Here is a 23620-nt window from a genome sequence, read left to right on the forward strand (position 1 = left end):
CTTGACACAGTGGCTATGACAATGGACTCACTCAGCATAGCAATAATTGTGAGAATGGCCCAGGCTGGGGCAGTGTTCCTTTTATTGTACATATGGTCACTATGAGTCAGAACCAACTCAAGAGCACTTAACAACAACAACAACAACAGATCCACAGCTCTCCAATGTAGATCGCTCTTGGCAGTGGTTGGGTCATGGGCTGGTTCTGGTTTATTAGACTTTTCTCTCTACTTTTGTGTATATTTGAAATTCTTTATAATTATAAAGTTTAAAAATAATTTCTATCTGTAGCTCAAAAATCTCTCCTCTAGGCAGCTGGCCCATTCATCCAGCTGTCTCTCCTACAGGCACACCTACTTAAATCTTTCCCCAGCATCGTACATCACATGGCTAGAACGGAACCGGGTGCTTAAGTACATCAAATACATGAGCAAGTCTAGAGTTCATATCTCTGAAAATATATCTACAATCCATCCACTCTACTCTGCCCTCTCACATCACCCAAATCCAAGCCCTGTATCTGTCCCCATGTCATTGCTTCTCCCCAGAAATTGCTTCTCCTGGTTCTTCAAATCAAATCCCAAATCCTTAGCAAAGTTAACAGTATGATCTGGCTTCTGTCTACCTCCCAACATTACTCTGTGTCTCTCTCTTTCCATAACCCACACGACATTTTAAGAGCAATAGAGGAGAGCCACGTTTGGATGTTTTGGATGTCATCATTTTTTTTTTTTTTGAAACCATTTTTAAGAAAAGTTGCAAATGTTTTTCTTTATTTTTACAGCATTAAGAATAGTACCTCCTCCGGAAAATGTCAGAATGAATTCAGTTAATTTCAAGAACATTCTTCAGTGGGAGTCTCCAGCTTTTTCTGAAGGAAATCTGACTTACACGGCTCAGTTCCAAAGGTGGGTCTGGTCGCACTCTTGGTGGGAAGGCATCAGAGGATGGTGGCCCTGTCCCTGGGCTGGACCACAGGACAATTCTGACTTCTGTTGGCACCTGATCCTAACAACACAGAGAGCTTCTTGTTGACCTTTCTCCTTCTGTTCAAGAAGTTCCTGTGGTTAGCTTTTCCTTTTCCTTTTCCTTTTCCTCGTGGTGGTTAATGGTTTGACTCTCCAGAGGTGTATCTACAGAAAACAGGGCATATGGTAAGCCCTGAAATGACACCCCTGTCCAAACATTCGACATGCATCTTTCAGATAACTTCACTGGTGGCACAGTGAATTAAGCACTAGACTGCTAACTGCAAGATAGGCAGTTCAAAACCACCAGCTGCTCCACAGGAGAAAAATGAAAAGGCTTTCTGCTCTGTAAAGATTTACAGTCTCAGAAACCCTATGGAGAAAGTCTTCTCTGTTCTGTAAGGTTGTTATGAGTTGGAATCAACTGGATGGCAGCAGATGGGTGATAATACAAGCCACGCTCATTAATCTTTTTCTTAACACATGATGGCACTGCTTGGAAATGACAGCTGCACCTTGTGTGCTGTCACTGATGAAAGTCAGTCTGTGACGTCCTCAAAATCACTCCCTTCAGTTGCTTCTCTTTCTATACTCCACAGAGCAAGGTCACACAGTCTGCCTTGACCCACGAGGCTCTCAAATACTAAACTATTAGTTCTGACTTGCTGAATGGTTTCTCACAGCTGGTAGTGGAAACTATGATGGTGAAGAGAAACTGCTCAGTGGTGAGCTCCCCGCCCCCACACCTTCAAGAGCCATCCAGGGCAGGTGCCACACCTGCCACACCTTAGACATTCGTTATTGTTGTCAAGTGCCGCCAAGTCGGTTCCAACTCATAACCACCCTGTGTAGGGTTTCCAAGGAGTGGTTGGTGGGTTTGAACCGCTGACCTTGTGGTTAGCTTCTCTTCCAGCACCTCACCAGGACTCCTCTGTATTTCTCTCGGGGCTTCTGGTAGATAGAAACATTTTATCATGTAGCTATAAATGTAATTAGCCACAGTGGTAGCCTGGCACTACAGAAAACATAGTTCATTTGTCACAGTGTAAGGAACCCTCGTGGCACAAAGATTAGCCTCTCAACTGAAAGCTTGGTGGTTTCAACCCACCCAGCAAGTCTGCAGGTGAAAGACCTGGCCATCCACTTCTGTAAAGATTAGACTAAAACCCCCTGCCGTCAAGTAAATTCCGACTCATAGTGTAGGGTTTCTGAGACTATAAATCTTTATGGGAGTAGACAACCTCATCTTTCTCCTGAGGATCAGCTGATGGGTTTTAATCACTGAGCTTGAGGTTAGTACCTCAATTCTTTTTTTTTTTTCAATGTTTTATTATGAATTATGTGATAGCTTACATGGGAGAACATTAGTTTTACACTCATTGTATCGTATATCATCTCATTGCCATGGTTACAATCCCCTCCATGCAATCCTTCTCCCGTGCCCCCCAGGTCTTCAGCACACAGTCGCTCTCCCTCTCTGGATCTAAAGTCTCCAGCTGCTCCATTGCTCCACGTCATCATCTCTGGCTCCATTTCAGGCATCACTGCATCTCTGGGTAGGGTCCCGCTCTCTGAGTAGCTCAATTCTTAACCCACTATATCGCCAGGTTACCTCTGATAAAGATTGTTGCTGTTGTTATGAAGTGCCATCCAGTCAGTTCTGACTCATAGCAAACTCTCTACAGGGTTTCCAAGGAGCAGCTGGTAAGTTTGAACTGCCAGGCTTGAGGTCCAGTGCTTTATCCCAGCCTAGGAAACCTTGTGAGGCAGTTCTCCATTATTACATGGGGTCACTCAAGTCAGAATTGACAAAACGACGCCTAGCAAATAACGTGTTTGTTTGTTTGTTTTGAGAAAAATGCCACTAATAACATCTCTGATTATTAGAGTTATTTTGTTAGAAGTCAACTGTTTGCAGTTGGAAGCTTTCTAAGAAAACTAGGTATCAGGATAGTGATACCTATCCTGTGCCAAGTGATCAGGAAGACCTGGGCTGTCTTACTACCCAACCACCTCCAGTAGATTATAACAGCACACTCCGGTACGGAGGGGGTACACAGTGAATACTCAGTTACTCTGTGGCTACATAGAGTTTTGGGGTTGGTCATTTGCCCTTCTACAGGGGCCTAGAGACAGCTACCTATACTAGATTTCCCTGAGGCCATCGCCTGAGATGAAGGTAAACCAGATAGCCAGTTCTCTGAAAGCTGAGCAAGTTTATGAAGGAAGGATGAGTGTTACCAAAGACAGTGGTCTCAGTGGTGCTGTACCTCCCTGTATCCTGTCCTGCCTACTGATATTTTCCTATGCCTTGTGACAGAAGTCCATGTCAGTCCTTCCTTGGCAGCCTGCCACTGTATACACAGGATTGACTATAGAAGACACACCTTTATATCAGGTACTGACAACAGAGGAAGCGACAGGCTAAGGAGTGGATACCCCTCCTCCTTTTTGACTCTGAAACATGAAGAGATGGACAAATTCTTCAGGTAGACAGGGAAGAAATGGAGGACCAAGATCCAATGAACCCGTGTACCTCAGTCAGCTTTTATTCTTCAAACATATCCTGGCCAGACTTCATTCCACCAGTGGGTAGATTTGAATTGACATTCTTTAGGTTAGTTGTTGTTGTTGTTGTCGCTGCTGCTGTGTGCCTTCAAGTCAGTTCCAATTCATGGCAACCCTGTATAGGGTTTCCAAGGAGTAGCTGGTGAGTTTGAACCACCAAGCTTATGGTTAGCAATCCAGTGTTTTTCCTACAGTGCCTCACCAGAGCAAACTCTGTGTGCCACATAGGAACCTCAAAAAATAAATAGAAAGATAAGTAAGACTGTCTTGTCCCTATGGCCTTTTGTTTTCCTTTTGTAACTTTGAAATCATCCCAAGTTAACTGAAAATTTCCATATCTCAAGAATGGTATAAAAGATTGCTATATGTTCTATATCCGTAATTGGCATTTTTTAACTTGTGCCGTATTTGCTTTATTAAGTGTCTTCCAGAGTCCTGGTGTGGCACTGTGGATTAATATGCTAGACTGCAATATCAGTTTGAACTGCAGGATCTGTCGCTCCTTGGAAATCCTATTCAGGGTCACTATGCATCAGAACTGTCTCAACAAATCTATATTCCAGTTCCGTCAGTTGTCCTAAGGATCCAATCCAAGATCACACATTGCATCTTTCATCTCCTCTAATCTGCAATAGGTTCTTGCCTTTCTCTTTTCCTGGATAGGAGTATTTTTGAAAACCATAAGACCATTACTTTATAGAAAAATGTCTCAGATGTTTTATCATGATGAGATAAGATCAGAAGATGCATTTGATTAGTTTAATGTTATTGTTAGCTGCTATCTAGTTGTCCCCAATTCATGACAACCACATGGGACAGACCATTGTGAACCATAGGGTTTTCATTGACTGATTTTCAGACGTAGACTGCCAGACCTTTCTTCCTAAACCATCTTAGTCTGGAAATTCCACTAAGACCTGTTCAGCATCATAGCAACATACATACCTGCAGTGCCAGCCGAGTGGTGGTTGCACATGAGATATATTGGGTTGGAATCAAACCCAGGTTTCCTACAAGGAATGCAAGAATTCTGCCATTGAGTTATCATTTCCCTCATTTCAATTTCATACCACACCAATAATATCACAGGGTTTTACATGGGGAGACATTTGATGGTTTGTTGTTGTTTGTTGTTAGGTGCCATCGAGTCAGTACCGACTCATAGCGACCTTATGCACAGCAGAACGAAGCCTGCCCAATCCTGGGCCAACCTCACAGTTGTTGCTATGCTTGAGCCCATTGATGCTGCCACCTTATCAGTCTATCTCACTGGGGGTCTTCCTCTTTCTACCAAACATGACATCCTTCTCCAGCGACTTGTCCCTCCTGACAATATGTCCAAAGTATGAGAGACAAAGTTTGGCCATTTTGACCTCCAAGGAGTACTCTGGCTGCACTTCTTCCAACACAGATCTGTTGGTTCTTTTGACAGCCCATGGCACTTTCAGTATTCTCCTCCAACACCATAACTCAAAAGCATCAATTCTACGGTCTTCCTTATTCACTGTCCAGCTTTCACATGCATATGAGGTTATTGAAAATACCATGGCTTGGGTCAGGCGCACCTTAGTCCTCAAGCTGAAATATTTGCTCTTCAGCACTTTAAAAAGGTCTTGTGCAGCAGATTTGCCTAATGCAATATGTTGTTTGATTTCTTGATTGTTGCTTCCGTGAGTGTTGATAATTGATCTAAGAAGAATGAAATCCTTGACAACTTCAAGTATTTTCTTTACGTTGAAATGCAATCCATACCGAAGGCTGTGCTGTTTGATCTTCATTGATGGTTAGTTATATGGTCCAAAATGATGATGATAATTTTAATCACTTGGTTAAGGGGTTGTCCAGTTTCTTCGCTGTATATTTCTTTTTGTAATTAATAAGTAATCTGTGAAGAGATAGTAAAGGTATAGCCTATTCTTCATCAGACTTCTCTACTTTGGATTTAGCATCTACAGATGATTTTTACTTAAATCAACTTTTACTATTATGTTTACAAAATAATAATTTTCTAATTCCATCATTCCTGGATTTATGAGTTACTATTCTGCTAGAAGGAAGCACTTTCCTCCTTTCCCAGCTAATTATGTATGTAGCTATTTACTGACAACAGGAACTCATAAATCTTACTTCAGTGGATTGTAATCCCTTCCTGTCCATGTTTATTTCAATGTTCAAATTGTCACAGTTTGGGCCAAGGCAAATGCTTTCCAGCTGACTCTTGTGTTCTGTGGACATGGCCCTGTCATTTTATTTATAAATTTTATGAGCACTTCTTTACTTGGTGGCACAAGATGCTCCAGCCTAATCCTGTAGCTTCTGTGCTCCTTCTCTGGAATGAGTTGCTTCTCCAAAGAACACAGTTCCTTTTACTAGCAATTGAGTTCGGCAACCAAGATCTGGAAGGCAGGTGTGTTCCTTGCTACTGGCGTGCCACAACTTCTAGGCCCAATGGGTGTTTCTTTGTAGCTTCTTTTATTCCCTATTGTGTCTCTTATTCCCCACAGTGAGAATAACCCAGGCTCCCAACATCTGTAAATTTATTTGTTTGCTCAACCAACCAGTTTCAGAATTACTATACTCAAAATTGTAGAGTTCCTACTCTTATACAACTATGAAGAACAAACACTGGATGGTTCATGATTTGTTTACTTGTTTTATTTTTTATTTTTTCTTTAGGCTATGGGTTTAGAGGCAATATAATACTATAATACTTTTGATAAGTTATTTTGTTTTTCCATTTAGTGAATTTGTTCTATTCATTTGAAAGAGGTTATTCATTTGTTACTATTTGTACTCAGATTTAGGGATTTTCTCTCAACCTGATTTATTTAATTTTATTTTATTTATACCATGTAAAACATTAACACAATCCCACAATAAGAACAATATACAAAGGTATACTTAGGAAAATGTCACTCCTTCCTCTGTTCCTTCTGCCCTATTCCCCAACTCCCCAGCCCCTGACTATAACCAATGTCGTTAGTTTTGGGGTTATCCTTTCTGTGTGGTAGGTGTGTTACTTTGTGTATGTTTGTGTGTGTATGTGAGTGCATTTTCAAAGCTAAGCAGATATATGTATGTTTCTGTTTGCTTTTATTTTTTCCCTAAAGGGTAGCATAATCAATATATGCTTTTATAGCTTACATTTTTTTCAGTTATCAATATCAATTCATAGAGAACATCTTTGTTCTTTTTTTAAAAGCTGCACAGTAGTCCATTGAGTATGTGAATCATAGTGTGTTCAGCATCTGCTTGTCCAGATGTTTTTATTAGTTGAGTAGGGCTTCAGCTAAACTTCTACACCACTTAAATATTAGAGTACTTCAAAAGGGTCATTCTACATTTGTTTCTCTAAGGTATGTGAGGGGGCTTCAAACAATTCATGGAAAAATTCCATTATCTTTTCATTCCATTTTTTCCACAAACTTTTGAAGCCCTCATATTTTCTCATACTGGTTGATTTGAAGGAACCATGGTGGTACAGTGGGTAAGCGCTTGGCTGCAGTATGAACCTTCTAGCCATTCTGCAGGAGAACAATGTGGCAGTCTGCTTCTGCAAAGATTTATAGCCTTAGAAACAAGATGGGCCATTCTACTCTGTCACTGTGTGTCAGAATCGGCTCAATGGCACTGGTTGGGTTTGATTTGAGTAGGTGGGTTTTTATTTAATCTGTTTTCTTCACTCAGTCTCATTAGATCTAATGATTTCACTGGGGAAATTTGCTCTCTCTTTCTGTCCTTCTCCTCTGTAGTCATCATTGCACATGCCTTGCTTCTTCCCTTTTATATTAACAGTCCTTGACTTGGAGTATTTATCTTGTAGATGAGTGTTCTCAGTGACCTTGCAAAGGGATAGAGGCAGGTGGCAGTTATCAATTGGGAGCCCGTGCCTGGGTTCCAAAGGTTTCCTCAGCATGGGAATATGTCTTTGGAGATGAAATTTGATCCCTAAATATTTGATTATTCTTCTTTGGCTCCATAAGTGTTGTTTAGAATTTAGATTGAGTGAGGGGCACAGCACAGACTGTGTTACATGTGTACATTAGGATGACTACAGGAGGAGAGGTCTGTCACTTCAGAGGCATATTGGTGGTTTTCTTATGGAAAAATCCAGAATTAGATGTAAACATGGGTCATATTACCCATTTATTGGGAAGGAAGGCATTTTTAAATGAAGTAGAAAGATGGGTTGTTGCAAAACACCTTCTGAAATTCTATGTGATTCCTGCTAATTGATACATTAATTTAGAGAAAGAAATGGTCACATATAAGAAAAACCCTTTAATGAAATTACCCTCAGGTTTTGCAAATGGTAGGTTGCTAAGCAATGAAGAGTTCATTGGTTGGAGAATGTTTATTGTATATTAAGTGAAAAAAGCAGACTGTCAAGTGGTAGATCCCAAATATGTAAATTTGTTATGGGCATCGCTAAGCAAGGCATGAGATGTGGTGTGGTGCCTAAGACAGTGGGCTCTGAAGTCAAATAGATCTGGGTTCTGTTGGGCATGTTGCACGAGCTCTCCATGCCTGTTCCTCTTCTATACAATTGGAGTATTATCAGTATTATCATGCTTCCTGACATGTAAGTGCTCGATACATATTGGCTATTATTTTTATCACCATCATTTTCATCATCACAGACAAGAGCAGCTAAATTTGGAAATGGTTTTTAGCACCAAGAGAGGAAGACACACTGGGAAATGAGACAGATACCTCACCTGGGTTTCCCCAGGTCAAGTGTAACTATTTATACCAACTAAGACTGTTGTGTAATTATGTGAAATGGCATTTGTGTTACCTCCAGAATATATTGCCCAAAATCATCCCTTTTCTCCTCCAACTTCAAGTTGCTGTCATCCTCCTTTCAGTGGTTGGGGGTGGAGAGAGTGGCAGAGCTAGAGATCAATGAATCATTTTATAGTTTTTTCTAGAGTAATTACAACTATAGTTATTTATAGGACATTATTAGAAATCACTGTAATATGATTTTGGTTAATCTGTGTTTACCAATATTTCCCAAATTATTGCACTCAGAAATATGTAATCCAAGAATGAATTTTTCTTGGTCAATAGTTGAACATTCAGTGTCTTTATGGAGAAACCCATACTCATTTTGTTGTTGCTGTTAGGTGCCATTGAGTTGGTTCCAACTCATAACAACCCTATGCATAACAGAATGAAACACCAGCCAGTCCTGTGTCATCCGCACAATCGTTAAGCTTGAGTCCATTGTTGCTGTTACTGTGTCTGTCCATCTCATTGTGGGTCTTCCAGTTTTTCGCTGACCTTCCATTTTACCAAGCATGATGTCCTTCTTCAAGGACTGATCACGCTTGACAACATGTCCAAAGTACGAGAGGCAAAGTCTCTTTAGGATATTAAAATCTCTTGAGAAATCCTGTTACGATGATACCTATTTAACTGTGTTTAATGCAATCTTCCCCCCACCTCCAGATTATTTAAACATTCTTTGGATGATTTATAATATCTAAAGGGTCAGACTGCAAAGTCATTTGAACTATAAGGTCGGTGGTTCAAGCTCACCAGTTTCTCCTTGGAAACCCTATACAGGGTCGCTATGGGTCAGAATCGACTCGACAGTACTTAACAACAACAAAAGGTTATTAGGGTTCCATGGAGCGCAGTTTGAAAAATATATGCATTGTTATTTGTTGCCATTGAGTTGGCTCTGACTCATGGCAACCTTGTGTATCAAAGCAGGAAACGTTGCCCAGTCCTGTGCATCATGATCAGATTTGCTGGTCTATTTTGAGCCCGTTGTTGCAGTCAGTATGTCAGTCCATCATCTGAAGGCCTTCACTCATTTTTCCTGGCCTTCTTTTGTTCCAAACGTGATGCCCTTTTCAGCAATTGGTCTTTCCTGATGACATACCCAAAATAAACAAGTCAAAATCTCACCATCCTTGCTTCTAAGGTACCATTCTGGCTGTACTGCCTCCAAGACTGATTTGCATATACCTACAATGGCGTATTGCATTAGGCAAATATGCTGCACAAGACCTTTTTAAAGTGTTGAAGAGCAAAGATGTCAGCTTGAGGACTAAGGTGCACCTGACCCAAGCCATGGTATTTTCAGTAACCTCATATGTATGTGAAAGCTGGACAGTGAATAAGGAAGACCATAGAAGAATTGATGCTTTTGAGTTATGGTATTGGAGGAGAATATTGAAAGTGCCATGGACTGTCAAAAGAACCAATAGATCTGTTTTGGAAGAAGTTCAGCCAGAGTGCTCCTTGGAGGCCAAGATGGCCAAACTTCGTCTCTCATACTTTGGACATATTGTCAGAAGGGACCAATCACTAGAGAAGGATATCATGTTTGGTAAGGTAGAGGGTCAGAGATAAAGAGGAAGACCCCCAACAAGATGGATTGGCCAAGTGGCAGCATCAATGGACTCAAGCATGGCAACAGTAGTGAGGTCTAGGATTGGGCAGTGTTTCGTTCTGCTGTGCATAAGGTCACTATGGGTTGGTACCAACTCTATGGCACCTAACAACAACAAACAAATTTGATAGTTCTTCTCAGTCTTTGATAGCAATGGGAATAAAGAATAACTAAGTCTCAGAGATTGCTTTTGTAGTTAGAACAGCTTCTTGTTAATTTATTTCATTTTTTTCTGCTTTTGTAGTTATAACAGCTTCCAAGATAAATGCAAGAATACTGCCTTGATGGAATGCGATTTCTCAAGTATTTCCAAGTATGGTGACCACATTCTGCGAGTCAGGACTGAATTTGAAGATGAACATTCAGATTGGGTAAACATTACCTTTTGTCCTGTGGATGATAGTAAGTCATTTGTTTTCCATTTCATTATAGTATCCTCATCTTCCCTTGGTTTTCCCCTACTGCTTGGTCCATCAACAAGAATCTTTGAGTGTCTACAAAATGTATGGCTTTATACAAGGAGCTTAGGGAATATAATAAAGAGGGTTATGGCCTTAAAGAAATAGATGGGTGAGGCAGAAAACGCAAGGCATAGCATCAATAAAATAATTAAACATGAATGTATTAATTTTCATGCCTCAAAGACAGAATGAGTTGGACTCAGCACTGCTTACAGAAAAACTGAATGGAAGGCAATTTTTCTGGCAGGAATTCAGTTTGGAACTATGACTTAAAGAAACATGGCATCTTTAGCAGAACAATAAAGGTTATTTTTGGCATGTGACCATCTTGAATAATGGTTTGGGGATAGAAAAGCCAGAACAAAAGACAGAAGGAACTGGATACAGCATGAGTTGATGGAAAATGGTTTTGATCAGATTGGCTGCATCAAAAAAAATATTCCCAGGCTAGACCTGGAGGGTCTTGAGAGGACCCAACAGAGGTCGTGAGAGACAGACATAATTAAAACATCAAGAATTGAAAGTTAATTGAACCACCGTATAACAATTGAGATTGAAAGCAGAGAATACAAGAAAGATGTTTACCTGTGTTTACTAACTACAGAGGCTTTTGACTCCATGACTCTTGACAAGCTATGGATAACATTGCAGAGGATAGATATTCTAGAACACTTAATTGTGCTCGTGAGGAACAGAGCAAGGAGACACTGGACGGTTTAAAATGAGCAAAGGTGTGTGCCAGAGTTGTATTCTTTCACCATACTTACTCATTCTGTATGCTAAGCAAATAATCTGAGAAGGTGGATCATATGAAGAAGAATGTGGCATCAGGATTGGAAGAAGACTCATTAACAATCTGTGATAAGCAGATGATACAACCTTGCTTGCTGAAAGAAAAGAAGACTTAAAATACTTACTGATGAATATCAAAGACCAGAGCTTTCAGTGTGGATTGAACCTCAATGTAAAGGAAAACAAATTCTCACAACTGGACCAATAAATAAAATCATGATAAATGAGATGGATTGGCACAGTGCAGTAGCAATGGGCTCAAGTGTCACAACGATTGAGAGGTTGGCACAGGACCAGGCAATGTTTCATTCTCTTATGCATAGGATCACTATGAGTAGGAACTAACTCAGCAGCATGTAACAACAACAGCAAAAAATGAACATAAAAACCACAAACAACTTAACAAGAAACATGTATCTATAATATATATAGCCTTTGGGACTGTAATTGTTAATTGACTTACCAGGTTCTGACTGCTTCTGAATTTTATTTGAAGTCCCATCTATGTAAGTTATAACTGAGGTACAAAATGGTCAAGTGACTTGCCCATATGTCGTACAGGTAATGAGCGACAGAGTTGTGACTCAGAGTCAGTACCCATGCTCTTGGTCTCTACTACCATATATTGCCTCTTATGGGGTCAGAATCGACTCGACAGCACTTAACAACAACAGTTTATACATGTTAATGAGAGGAAGGTACTTCAGGACTTTATGTTAAACCCTTTTATACTTGCTTTGGAAAAAATCTAATACATTTTCTTGTATGGTTTGCAACAAGAAGCAGATTAGAAATGGATTATAATGCTAGAAGCAGGCCTATATTAGCAGCCTCAGGAAGAAATAGAAAAAGGACTTAACACAGTTGCCCAAAGTCATTTCTTGTTTATTCAACAATTATGAATTAATACTTAGTACATTCCAGGCACTATTCTTAGTACTACATCAGTGAAGAAGACAAATTCTCACCCTCATGGGTCTGCACTCCAGTAAAGAAAACCAATAATAAATAAATGTTTACATATTTTATGACAGCTGTGTCTCTCAAGAAAAATAAGGTGGAGGTAGAGCTAAAATGGCAGCCTAGCTAGACACTCTACTCCATCCCTGTATAACAAAGACCCGAGAAGTCAAGTGAAACAAATATGAGTACAGATAATTCTGGAACCCCGAGCATCAAATGAAAGAATAAAGAGTTAGATCAAATACAGATGAAAAGAAGAGATTGAACAAAAGGAGAGATGAAAAGTGGAAGTGCCCTGCCATCCAACCCAGCAGAGCATGACCATTTGAGACATTGCATGTTCTGAGGAGCACAGGAAGGCACTGCACAGAACCCCCAGTACTATAGAGGCATAGAATAAACAAATCTAAAATGAACCAATGTGAGCAGAACACAAGCTAAAACTAAGAGGAAAACTGGGAGAGAACTTCATAGACTGAGGCAAACAGAAACCATAGAGGGAAAAAGTAAATAGGGATAGAACTACTCACCAGAAGTGTTCCCTGGTGTTTTACGTTAGGGGCCCACGCAGAGGGAAGTATCCGTGGGATAGAGGCTGTAGACACTGGACTTTGTGCACCACCACCCCCACCCTTCTCAGCTTGCAGTGAGTCAGGACGGAAGCCAGATAACCAATTGTGCTTTCCCAGGAGTAGACTAGCATACTGGTGATCACTAACCTCAATAATGTACTCTCCCCATGACACCCTTCCTCTGATCAGAGTTGTGCCTCCCCTCTTCCCTCCTACCCCACATGACCCTCTCTCCACCCCGTGGCTCCCTACACTTTGCTCCGCTGGTGATTGCAGTGTGCTCCTGTGGGTTGCACACATTGTGTGCCTGCTGCCCCTGTAGTTAGCAGTGAGTGCTCATACCTTGCCACATTTTTTCTTTCTTTCTTTCCATTTCTTTTTGTTTTTCTGTCTTCTCTTCCTATAATTATATCTCTTCTCTTTTTTTCTCTCTCTCCCTCGTTTTCTGCCCTATTTGATGGGAGGTAGCAGTCACATTTCCACTACTAAGCCATACCTACTACCTGCTCCATCACTGGGCAAATGCCACCACACACAACAGACAGCATCCAGCACCCATCCATCCCACCCTCAGCTGCACTACACAACCAGCAGATGGAGACCTGTGCCCTCACTCCCAGCCCACTCCAAAACAGATGGTTAGCACTCCAATGCTCCCAAACTAACAACCAGAATGACATGCCCAGTCTTCCTGCTGTTGCTGTGTGCCATCCAGTCGGTTCTGACTCATAGTGACCCAGTATAGGGTTTCAAAGACTGTAAATCTTTACATGGGCATAAAGCTCATCTTTCTGCCATGGAGTAGCTGGTGGGTTTGAACTGATGACCTTGCAGTTTATAGCCCATTGGGTAACCCATTGCTCTACCAAGGCTCTGACCCTCGTGGATATGTTAAATCAGACTGAAATAAACTGATAAACAATCAACATATAAATACAATAGTGCCACAGAGTCTTGGAGACAACAGACAACTTCAAATCACATAAATGAACAGGACAAAGTGGCTCAAGCAAGTGACTAAAATGCAGGGCTAGGACACCTTTCTAAGGAAGAAATGGTAATGGAAGTACCTCATAGGGAATTTTAAAGAATTATACTTAGGTCTTTGAACTGAAGAAGGGATCAATGAAAATACAGTTAAAAAACAAAAACAAACAAGGAAATAATAATCAAGGAAAGTACAGACAAAGCCAGAGAAATTCAGGAAAGCAATATAGTAATAAATTGACAAAATAAATAGACAGAAACCATACTAAAACAGCAGTTAGAAAATCAGAATAACACTGAAATATGAGAAATATATAATGCATTGGAAGGACAAAGGAGTAGAATAGAATCAATGAAAGACAGAACCAGCAAAACGGAAGACAAATTCCTTGCTACTAATGTTAGAGGAGCTATGGTAGCGTAGTGGTTACAAATCGGGCTGCTAATCTTACGGTCAACAGTTCGGAACTACCAGCTGTTCTGTGGGAGAAAAATGAAGCTTTCTGCTCCCATAAAGATTTACAACCTTGAAAACCCTGTACAGGGTCACTATGAGTCAGAACTGACTCCACGGCACATCACAACAACATTAGAAGAATAATCAGGAAAAAAAATGAAAAAAGCCTATGAATTATGTGGAACACCATCAAGAAGAATGTTTGATCAGAATTCTGGAACAAGAAAAGGAAGAAAGAAAGAAAAAAAAAACAAATACACAGAGAAAATTGTCCCTCAAATCTGATGACAAAATTAAGATAATTCTAGATAAACAGAAATTAAAAGACTTTGTAAAAACTAGACCAACCTTAAAAGAAATGCCAAAGACAATCCCTTTGGACAGAGAATCAGCAACATCAGACAACCACCTGAGATTAAGACACATGAAAATCTCCCCTGGAAAACTACCAAGATGGAAGAATTTTCAAAAATGAAACCTGTGAGATTGAAAATAGGGAACCAGAGACTTAGTTACAAAGTTTGCAAATGTAGAAAAAGTCAAGATGGTATAAAGATGAAACAGATTCTTTTAAAGTTAGGAAAATGACAATTACAGAGTAACCACAAAGAAAATTAATAAATCTTCTAACTGAAATAAAAAAAGAAGAAAATCATAAAGACTCAGTAAAATCAACAGCAACTAAGGAAGTGAAAAGAAAATCCATTAAAAAAAAGAACTTGCCACAGAGAAAATATATGGAGCAAAGACACACACACCCAACATAATAAAAGCAATAGATTCATACCTGTTGATAATTGCACTGATTATAAATGAATTAACCATAGGAGTCAAAAGTCAGAAAGTGGCAGAATGGATAAGAAACCATGAAGCATCAAAATGCTGTCTAATAGACACACCGTAGACACAAAGACAAAATAAGCTAAAAAATCAAAGGCTAGGGGGAAAAAAACTTTATCAAGCAGATGACAACCACAAAAAATCAAGAGTCGTTGTTGTGTGCCGTGGAATCGGTTCCAACTCATAGCGACCCTGTACAGGGTTTCTGAGATTGTAAATCTTCACAGGAGCAGAAAGCCTCATCTTTCTCCTGCAGAACAGTTGGTAGTTTCAAACTGCTGACCTTGCAGTTTGCAGCCCGATTCATAACCACTATGCTATAGCACTATTGATTTTTTATAAAATAGACTTTGAGGTAAAGAAGTGCATTGTTGTTGTTGTTAGGTTCCATCAAATCAGTACTGACTCATAACAACCTTACGCACAACAGAATGAAACACCGCCCTTTCCTGCACCAACCTCACAATCGTTGCTACACTGGAGCCCATTTTTGCTGCCACTGTACCAATCTATCTCATTGGAGATCTTCCTCTTTTTCACTGACCATCCAGTTTACCAAGCATGATGTCCTTCTCCAGGGACTGGCCCCTCCTGATGATATGTGTGAAGTATAAGAAATGAAGTCTGGCCATCCTGGTTTCTAAGGAGCATTCTGGCTGTACTTCTTCTAACACAGATTTCATTGTTCTTCTGGTGGTCTGTAGTACTTTTAATACTGTCTTCCAACACCATAACTCAAATGCATCAGTTTTCTGGTCTGCTTTATTCATTGCCCAACTTTCACATGCAGATGAGCTTATTGGAAATATCATGACTTGGGTCAGTTTCACCTTAGTCTTCAAACTGGAAAAACATTAGTCTTCAAACTTAGTCCTCAGAAAGGAAGGGCATTATATAATAATTTAAGGGTCAATCCAACAAGAGGACATACTCCTAAAAAATATCTATACAGCCAATGAAAGTACTCCAAAATACACTATGTTTTAACATAATTGAAAAGATAGACAACTCCACAACAAAAGCAGGAAATTTTAACACATCACTTTCAAAGAAGGACAGAACAACTAGAAAGAAACTCAGCAAAGATATCAACAACACAACCAAACAACCTGACCTGATAGATGCAAACAGAACATTCCATACAACAACTATATAGTATACATTCTTTTTCAGTGTGCATGGATCATTTTACAAAATAGATCATAAGTTAGGTCATAAAGCAAACCTCAATAAATTTTAAAACATCAAAATAGTACAAAGCATCTTTTCAGATCATAATACTATAAAATTAGAAATCAGCAACAGGAAAAGCAGAATGGGAGGGAGGAGAATCAAATACATGGAAACAGAATAACAATGTTGTTGTTGTTGTTGTTAACCATCAAGTTGGTTTCAACTTATAGTGTGTTATAGGGTTTCCAAGGAATAGCTGGTAAATTTAAACCACCAGCCTTGCAGTTAAAACTGACCTTGTGATCCAGTGTTTTATCCTACAGCACTGCACCAGGACTCCAACTGGGCAACAGATGAAATGAAAAATGAAAAAAAATTAATAGAATCAAACAAGAATGAAAACAATATTCCATAATCATTGAGAGACAGCAAAAGCAGTGTTCAGAGGGCAATTTATAGCAATACACACATAAAAAAAGAGGAAAGATCCAAAATTACCATCTTAATACAGCATCTCCAACAATTTGAAAAGGAACAGCAAAAACCTATAGTCATCAGAATAAAGGAAATAATAAAAATTAGATGAGAAATAAATGAAACTAAAAAACAATAGAAACAAGACTAGACGATGGTTCTTTGAAAGGGTTAATAAAATCGACAAACCACTGGCAAATTTAACAAAGGAGACGCTACAAGTAACAAGAATAACAAATAGAAATGGATTATGTTACAACAGAATTAACTGAAATAAAAAGAAGAACAGAATACTATGAAGAACTGTACTCAAACAAATTTGAAGACCTAAAAGAAATGAACAGATTTCTGGAAACACACTATCTACCTAAATTAACTCACACGGACATAGAAAATTTGAGCAGACCCGTAACAAAAGAAGATATTGAGTGTGTCATTAAAAAAAGACTCCCAACAATATAAAAAAAAACTCCTGGCCCAGTAAGCTTTACAAGAGAATGCGACAAACATTCAGAAAAGAGCTGACATCAATCTTTCTCAAACTGTTCCAGAACACAGAACAGGATGGAACACTCCCGGATTCATTCTATGAAACCAGCATAACCCTGATACCAAACCCAGGTAAAGAAACAGAAAGTTATATACCTGTAGCCCTCGAGAATATCGATACAAAAATTCTCAACAAAATCATAGCCAATAGAATCCAACACCATATCAAAAAAATAATACATCATGACCAAGTGGGATCATACCAGTTATGTGAGGACAGTTCAACATTGGAAAGCAATATAATACCCAACGTAAATAAAACAAAAGAACCACATGATCATATCCATCTATGCAGAAGACACATTTGACTAAATCTAACACCCTTTCTTGTAAAAACTCTTAGCAAATAGGAATGAAAGGGAAATTCCTCAATGTATTTAAAAGTGCTGGTAGCATAGTGGTTATGAATCGGGCTGTGAACCGCAAGGTCAGCAGTTCAAAACTACCAGCTGCTCTGCAGGAGAAAGATGAGGCTTTCTGCTCCCATAAAGATTTACAGCCTCGGAAACCCTGTACAGGGTTGCTATGGGTCGGAACTGACTCGATGGCACTTAACAACAACAACAACCCAATCTGTGGATCATCACTGGGCTGCAAACCACAAGGTTGGCAGTTCAAACCTACCAGCTGTTCCTCAGAAACCCTATATAGAGTCCCCATGAGTCAGAACCAGCTTGATGGCACTTAACAACAACCCAGTGGAGTCTGAAAGTAGTCCCCTTGAAAAATGGAAAACAGACAGGATGCTTTACCACTACTCTTATTAAATATTGTGCTGGAAGTCCTACTCAAAGCAATAAGGTCAGAAAGGGAAATAAAAGGCATCCGTATTGGTAAGTAAGAAAAAAAAGATTCCTATTTGCAGTTGAGATAATCCTACACATAGAAAACCCCAGAGATTCTGTAAAACTAAACTTCAGCAAGGTGGCAGGGTGCTAGAGCAATATACAAAAATCAGTCAGATTCCTCTACACTAACAAAAGAACTGTGACAGGGATATCAGAGAAAAGAAGACCATTTACAATGTTGTTGTTAAGTGCTGTCAAGTCCGTCCCAACTCATAGTGACCCTGTGAGTTTGAACCACCGACCTTGTGGTTCAAATTTAGAGGCCTAATTTCATGGTCTAAATAGTCTGTGAAACATAACTAAAAATTCACAAGCAGCAGAAGATAAGCTAGACAACTAGAACCCCCTAAAAATTCAATGTACATTCAAAAACTTCTCCAAAAGAGACCCTACAGACTAGGGAAAACTGTTGGCTATGACATATTTGACAAGGGACTAAGCCCTAAAATTTATAGAAAACTTCAATACCTTAGCAACAAAAAGACAAATAATACAGTTTTTAAATGGGCAGAGGACATAGCAGACACTTCCCCCGGAATACATTCAGGCACACAGTCATTAGCCATTAGATGTAAATCAAAACTCATCTCCCCCAATGATAATGGCACTAATCAAAACAAAATAACAAATGTTGGAGAGGTAGTGGGGAGATTGAAAATCATATACACTGTTGATATGAATGTAAAATGGTTTAATCACCGTAGAAAAAGGTATGACACTTCCTTAAAAACTTAGATATAGAGATACCATATGACTTAGAGATACCTCATTATCCTGAAATCCCACTACTATGTATATATCCTAGAGAAATTAAAGCCATAACACAAATAGATATATGCACACTCAAGTTCATTGCAGAATTTAGTCACAATGGCAAAAAGATGGAAACAATCTAAGTGCCAATTAATAGAAATCAGGATGAATGAAAACAAGGAACCAAAGGAAAATGGGGGGAAATACTGTTACACTGAGTGGGTTGCAACTAATATCATGAAACAAAATGGCGTAAATGAAACACAAATTTGCTTTGTAAATTTTCACCCAAACTACAATAAAATGTTCAAAAAAAAGAAAGAAAGAAAGGCAATCATGCACAAAGTGGTGGGAGCTGATCTTGATAGTTCCTCTGAAGAGGCGGCATTTGAACAGAGACCCAAATAAAGCCAGGGGGTCAAGCATATGAATGTCTGGGCAAAGAGCCTTCTCGAGAAGGATAACTTTAGACGTTGTAAGTAAATTATTTACAGTTAATTATATATGCTGTTGTTGTTAAGTGATATTAAGTCAGTTCCAACTCATAGCAACCCACTTTTCCAATGAGTGGTTGATGGGTTTAAACCACTACTCCATGGTGGGTTTAAACTACCAACCTTGTGGTTAGCAGTCCAGTAATTAGCCTGCAGTGCCACACTAGGATCCCAGTGATATAGATATAGATAGATAGATAGATAGATAGATAGATAGATAGATAGATAGATATGTATTATTGTTGTTGTGAAGTGCCATTGAGTCAATTCCAACCCATAGCGACCCTGTATAGGGTTTCCAAGGAGCAGCTGGTGAGCTTGAACCACCGATCTTGTAGTTCAAACGACTTTGCAGTCTGACACATTAGCCCGCAGCGCCACACCAGGACTGCATTATATATATTAAGCATGTGTAATAAAATATCACTTGTAGCTTCGAACCCTCAAAAAAGAACTAAAAGAAAATTAACTCCAATAGGAAGCAGCAAAGAAGAGGAGGAAAAGAATGCCCTCAAAGGCAGTTTTTAACAGAAAACAAAGCAATGTGACTAGAAAAATTCCAAATACATCACAAATCACAAATATAAATAACTCATAAATAAAATTAGTGAAGACAGATTTCCATAAAGAAATAAAATCCAGTGTGGGATAAAGCACTGGTCCATAAGGTTGGTTCAAACTCATCAGCCACTGCTTGGAAACCCTATGCAGGGTCACTATGAGTTGGAGACAACTCGATGGCACTTAATGATAGCAACAACATTCTTAGCCACATAAATTAAACTGTTTCCATTTTTTTTGCTGTTGTGATTAATGCTGCAATGAACTTGAGTGTGCATATATCTATTTGTCCTGTCATCATTGTCATTAATTGCCATCTAGTCAGTTCCAACTCATAGCGATCCTGTATAGGGTTTCCAAGGACCTCATGGTTAACAGTTCAATGCTTATCCTACCACGCCACAATGGTATATCATAGAGTACTGTACTTAAGTCAGTTAATTGCCCTGTGTAATTATATGAGAAGTAATTTTCAAAATGTGACTTTTGATTGTCATTTTGCTTTGTTCTAATGCTTAGCTGTTATTGGACCTCCTGAATTGCAAGTAGAAGCACTTGCTGATTCTATACATGTGCGTTTCTTAGCCCCCAGAGTTGTAAATGAGTTTGGAATATGGACCATGAAGAATATGTATAGTTCAATGGTTTATAATGTGCAATATTGGAAAAATGGCACCGATAAAAAGGTAAGTTCTGGTAATCGTATGCATTTTTTATGGTGGTTCCTATGTTCTTTGTAAAGTTTTGGTTTGAGGCCATGATGTTGTAGAGAGGAGGCAAGGTGTCTGTGTGACATCAGATCTTTGTGACCCAGAGGATCTAAGGTCTGGTTCTCTGAAAGCCAGAAATTCCCCAATCTGAAGGATGATCTGTATCTCTTGCTCAGGCTTTCTGGAGCCCAAAGGAAAATTCATGGAGCAAACTTCTTGGCTGCTAGGACAATAAAAAACATAGCTTTCTTTCCCATAGGAAAAGTTGCAGGAAAAGGCAGAGCAGATTCAATCAACAGTTGGCACTAAGAGCTTAGCATCCTACCACTAACCTGGATGTCCCATATACACCACAGACCAGTCAACCGTAGTTACTTCAGTTGTCGAGGCTGACATTCTTCCCTCGCATCATCTTTGAGATCTTCCTTACTTTCCATAAAACATTTGATCCTTCTAAAAACTGTTGTTTTGTGTAGGGCAGCATTCCTCTAAACTTGTTGCAAAGCTCCATTAATTTAGGAAGATGTCCACTTGAGTTGTTCAAAATTTTATATTAGCACTGACCTCAACATTATTTTTTTCCTTAAAACAAAAAGTGCCCTTTTCTGAAGGCACCATAATGAGACTAAGACAAGTGTATTGCTGAGAGAACTTATCTCCAGCCATCCTCTGATTGCAAAGACATGTCTAAGCACCTTTAAAATAATAAATCTGTACATGTATGAACTAGTAAGCAATACTTTATAACTCATCCTTTGTGTGTGTATGAGGGGTCTTCAAAAAAATGTGGAAAAATGGAATTAAAAGACAAAAATAGAATATATAAACTTCATATCTCAACATAAATTCCATTAAGGTGAAGATATTTTTGTAAGCAATGATACCAGCCATTTAGTCCATCCATAAAGAACTGAGGGTCCTGGAAATTTAGCCATGTCAATTTAGTCTTGGGAGGAGGGAATCACCCATATTTATTTTCTTAGCAATGATGTAATTCCATTTATGAATACACACTATGTAGTCTTAAAAAGTCAGGTTCATTTTTCTCCCCTCCAAACTGGCCCGTTAGATGAAACAGGATATCTGTATTATCCCAGGAAATATGTGTCTGGTAAGAATTCTAGAATAATTAATTTCATAATCATATATCAATTCAGTATCTCTATTAAGCCCTGGGATGCAAAGAAAAGACAGGATTACTCCTCTGAAGGAGTTAATGGTGAACTCTGACTGAAGGTCTGATTCCACAGTTTTACCTGGACATCTCCTGTACCAAGCAAATGAAATTAAAAACCCATCTTTAACTTCTGATCTAGAATACACCCACAGCATGGGCATCTGTTTACACATTTGTTCTATTTGTTCTATCACTTTAGCCTCGATTGTGTGGAAGCCTTTGGTCTGATTTTCTGATTGCATGCCTACAGTGTTAACATTACTTGTTTATGGAGTTCCCTTCCAGAATGGAATTATTCCTAAGAGGGCATCATATTGGATCTGTAAGCTAGTAGTGTAGAAGGCTTTTGGAAATTTTGGTTCTTACTTATGGTAGATGGTGATAAGATAAAACCAGAAATTGCTCTGAATGAAGTAAGAGTAGGAAGGGAGACTCGAAAATGTGTCCCTTTACTTCTTTGATGCTGTCTTCCCTCTAGCCATTTATAGGTCAGCCTTTGAATTTAGTCTGAAAAAATAGCACTATACAGTTTTGGAAATACTATATGTCTATAAATGAATGGCTTAATGGTGAGGTCTTTTATTTGGCTTGTTTTTAATTTATTTATTAGAAGTTGTAGCTTATTCTTCATATAGGCAGAAGGTAGAATCCAATTCTTGCTCTCAACTTAAATTCTTATAGAGTCAAGATAACCCCAACCAAAAGAGAAAAATAATTACAGAAAGTAAAAATAAATATTCTAGAATTCAAGATGTATCAAAGACTTTTCACCAAAGAAAACATTCAAGTGGTTAACAAACATATAAAGAAATACTTATAATCATTAGCCATTGCTCTTGTTGTTGTTGTTGTTAAGTGCTGGCAAGTCAGTTCCAACTCATAGTGATCCTCTGTAGGGTTTCCGAGGAGTAGCTGATGGGTTTAAACCACCAACTTTGTGATTAGCAGTCTAGTGTTTATCCTACAGCTCCACGCCAGGAGTTCCATTAGCTGTTGTTGTTGTTGTTGTTAAGTGCCACTGAGTCTGTTTTGACTCATAAAAACCCTATATATGGTTTCCAAGGAGTGGTTAGTGAGTTTGAACTGCTGACCTTATGGTTCAAACCAACCTTGCAGTTCAGTGCTTTATCCCACAGCATCACACCATTGTTGTTGTTGTTAGGTGCCATCAAGTCAGTACCAACTCATAGGTACCCTATGTACAACAGAACAAAACACTGCCCCAGTCCTGGCCCAACCTTACAATTGTTGTCATGCTTGAGCCCATTGATGCTGCCACTCTGCCAATCCACCTCACTGGGGGTCTTCCTCTTTTTCTCTGACCCTCCACCTTACCAAACATGATCTCTTTCTCCAGTGACTGGTCCCTCCTGACAATATGTCCGAAGTATGAGAGATGAAGTTTAGCCATCCTGGCCTCCACCATTAGTGAGATACAAATCAAAATAATAATAATATATTGTCTCCAGTATTAATAATGATGCTCCAAAACACAGAAAACAACAAATGTTGACAAGGATGTGGAAAGACTGGGAGCCTTCATACACTGCTGGAAGGATTAATAAAATGGTGCAACCACTGTGGAAAACAATACGATGCTTTCTCAAAAAGTTGGAAATGGAAATACCATATGACCAAGTAGTCCCTCTACTTAGTATATGCCCAAGAGAAATAAGAGCTACAACATGAGTAGATATCTCTGCACATCCATGTTCATCACAGCACAATAGCAAAAAGATAGGATCAAACTAATGCTTATCAGGAGAAGAATGGATAAACTTAGAAACATGCACACAATGTAATACTATGCAACATTGAAGAATAGTGATTAATCTGTGAAACACCTTATAACATGGATGAATCGGGA

At 39.1% G+C, this 23620-nt stretch overlaps 1 protein-coding gene across 1 annotated transcript in view; it reads left to right on the forward strand.

Moving 5' to 3' along the window:
- Positions 1-23620, forward strand: part of IL10RB (interleukin 10 receptor, beta) — a 56799-nt gene that overhangs the window by 2265 nt on the left and 30914 nt on the right. The window contains exons 2-4 of the mRNA XM_006862600.1: positions 785-908; positions 10187-10344; positions 20386-20552. Coding sequence (XP_006862662.1) covers positions 785-908; positions 10187-10344; positions 20386-20552 — 449 coding nt within the window. The remainder of the gene's footprint in view (positions 1-784; positions 909-10186; positions 10345-20385; positions 20553-23620) is intronic.

The sequence above is a fragment of the Chrysochloris asiatica genome, unplaced genomic scaffold, assembly GCF_000296735.1.
Source record: "Chrysochloris asiatica unplaced genomic scaffold, ChrAsi1.0 scaffold00049, whole genome shotgun sequence".
NCBI classification, from domain to species: Eukaryota; Metazoa; Chordata; class Mammalia; order Afrosoricida; family Chrysochloridae; genus Chrysochloris; species Chrysochloris asiatica.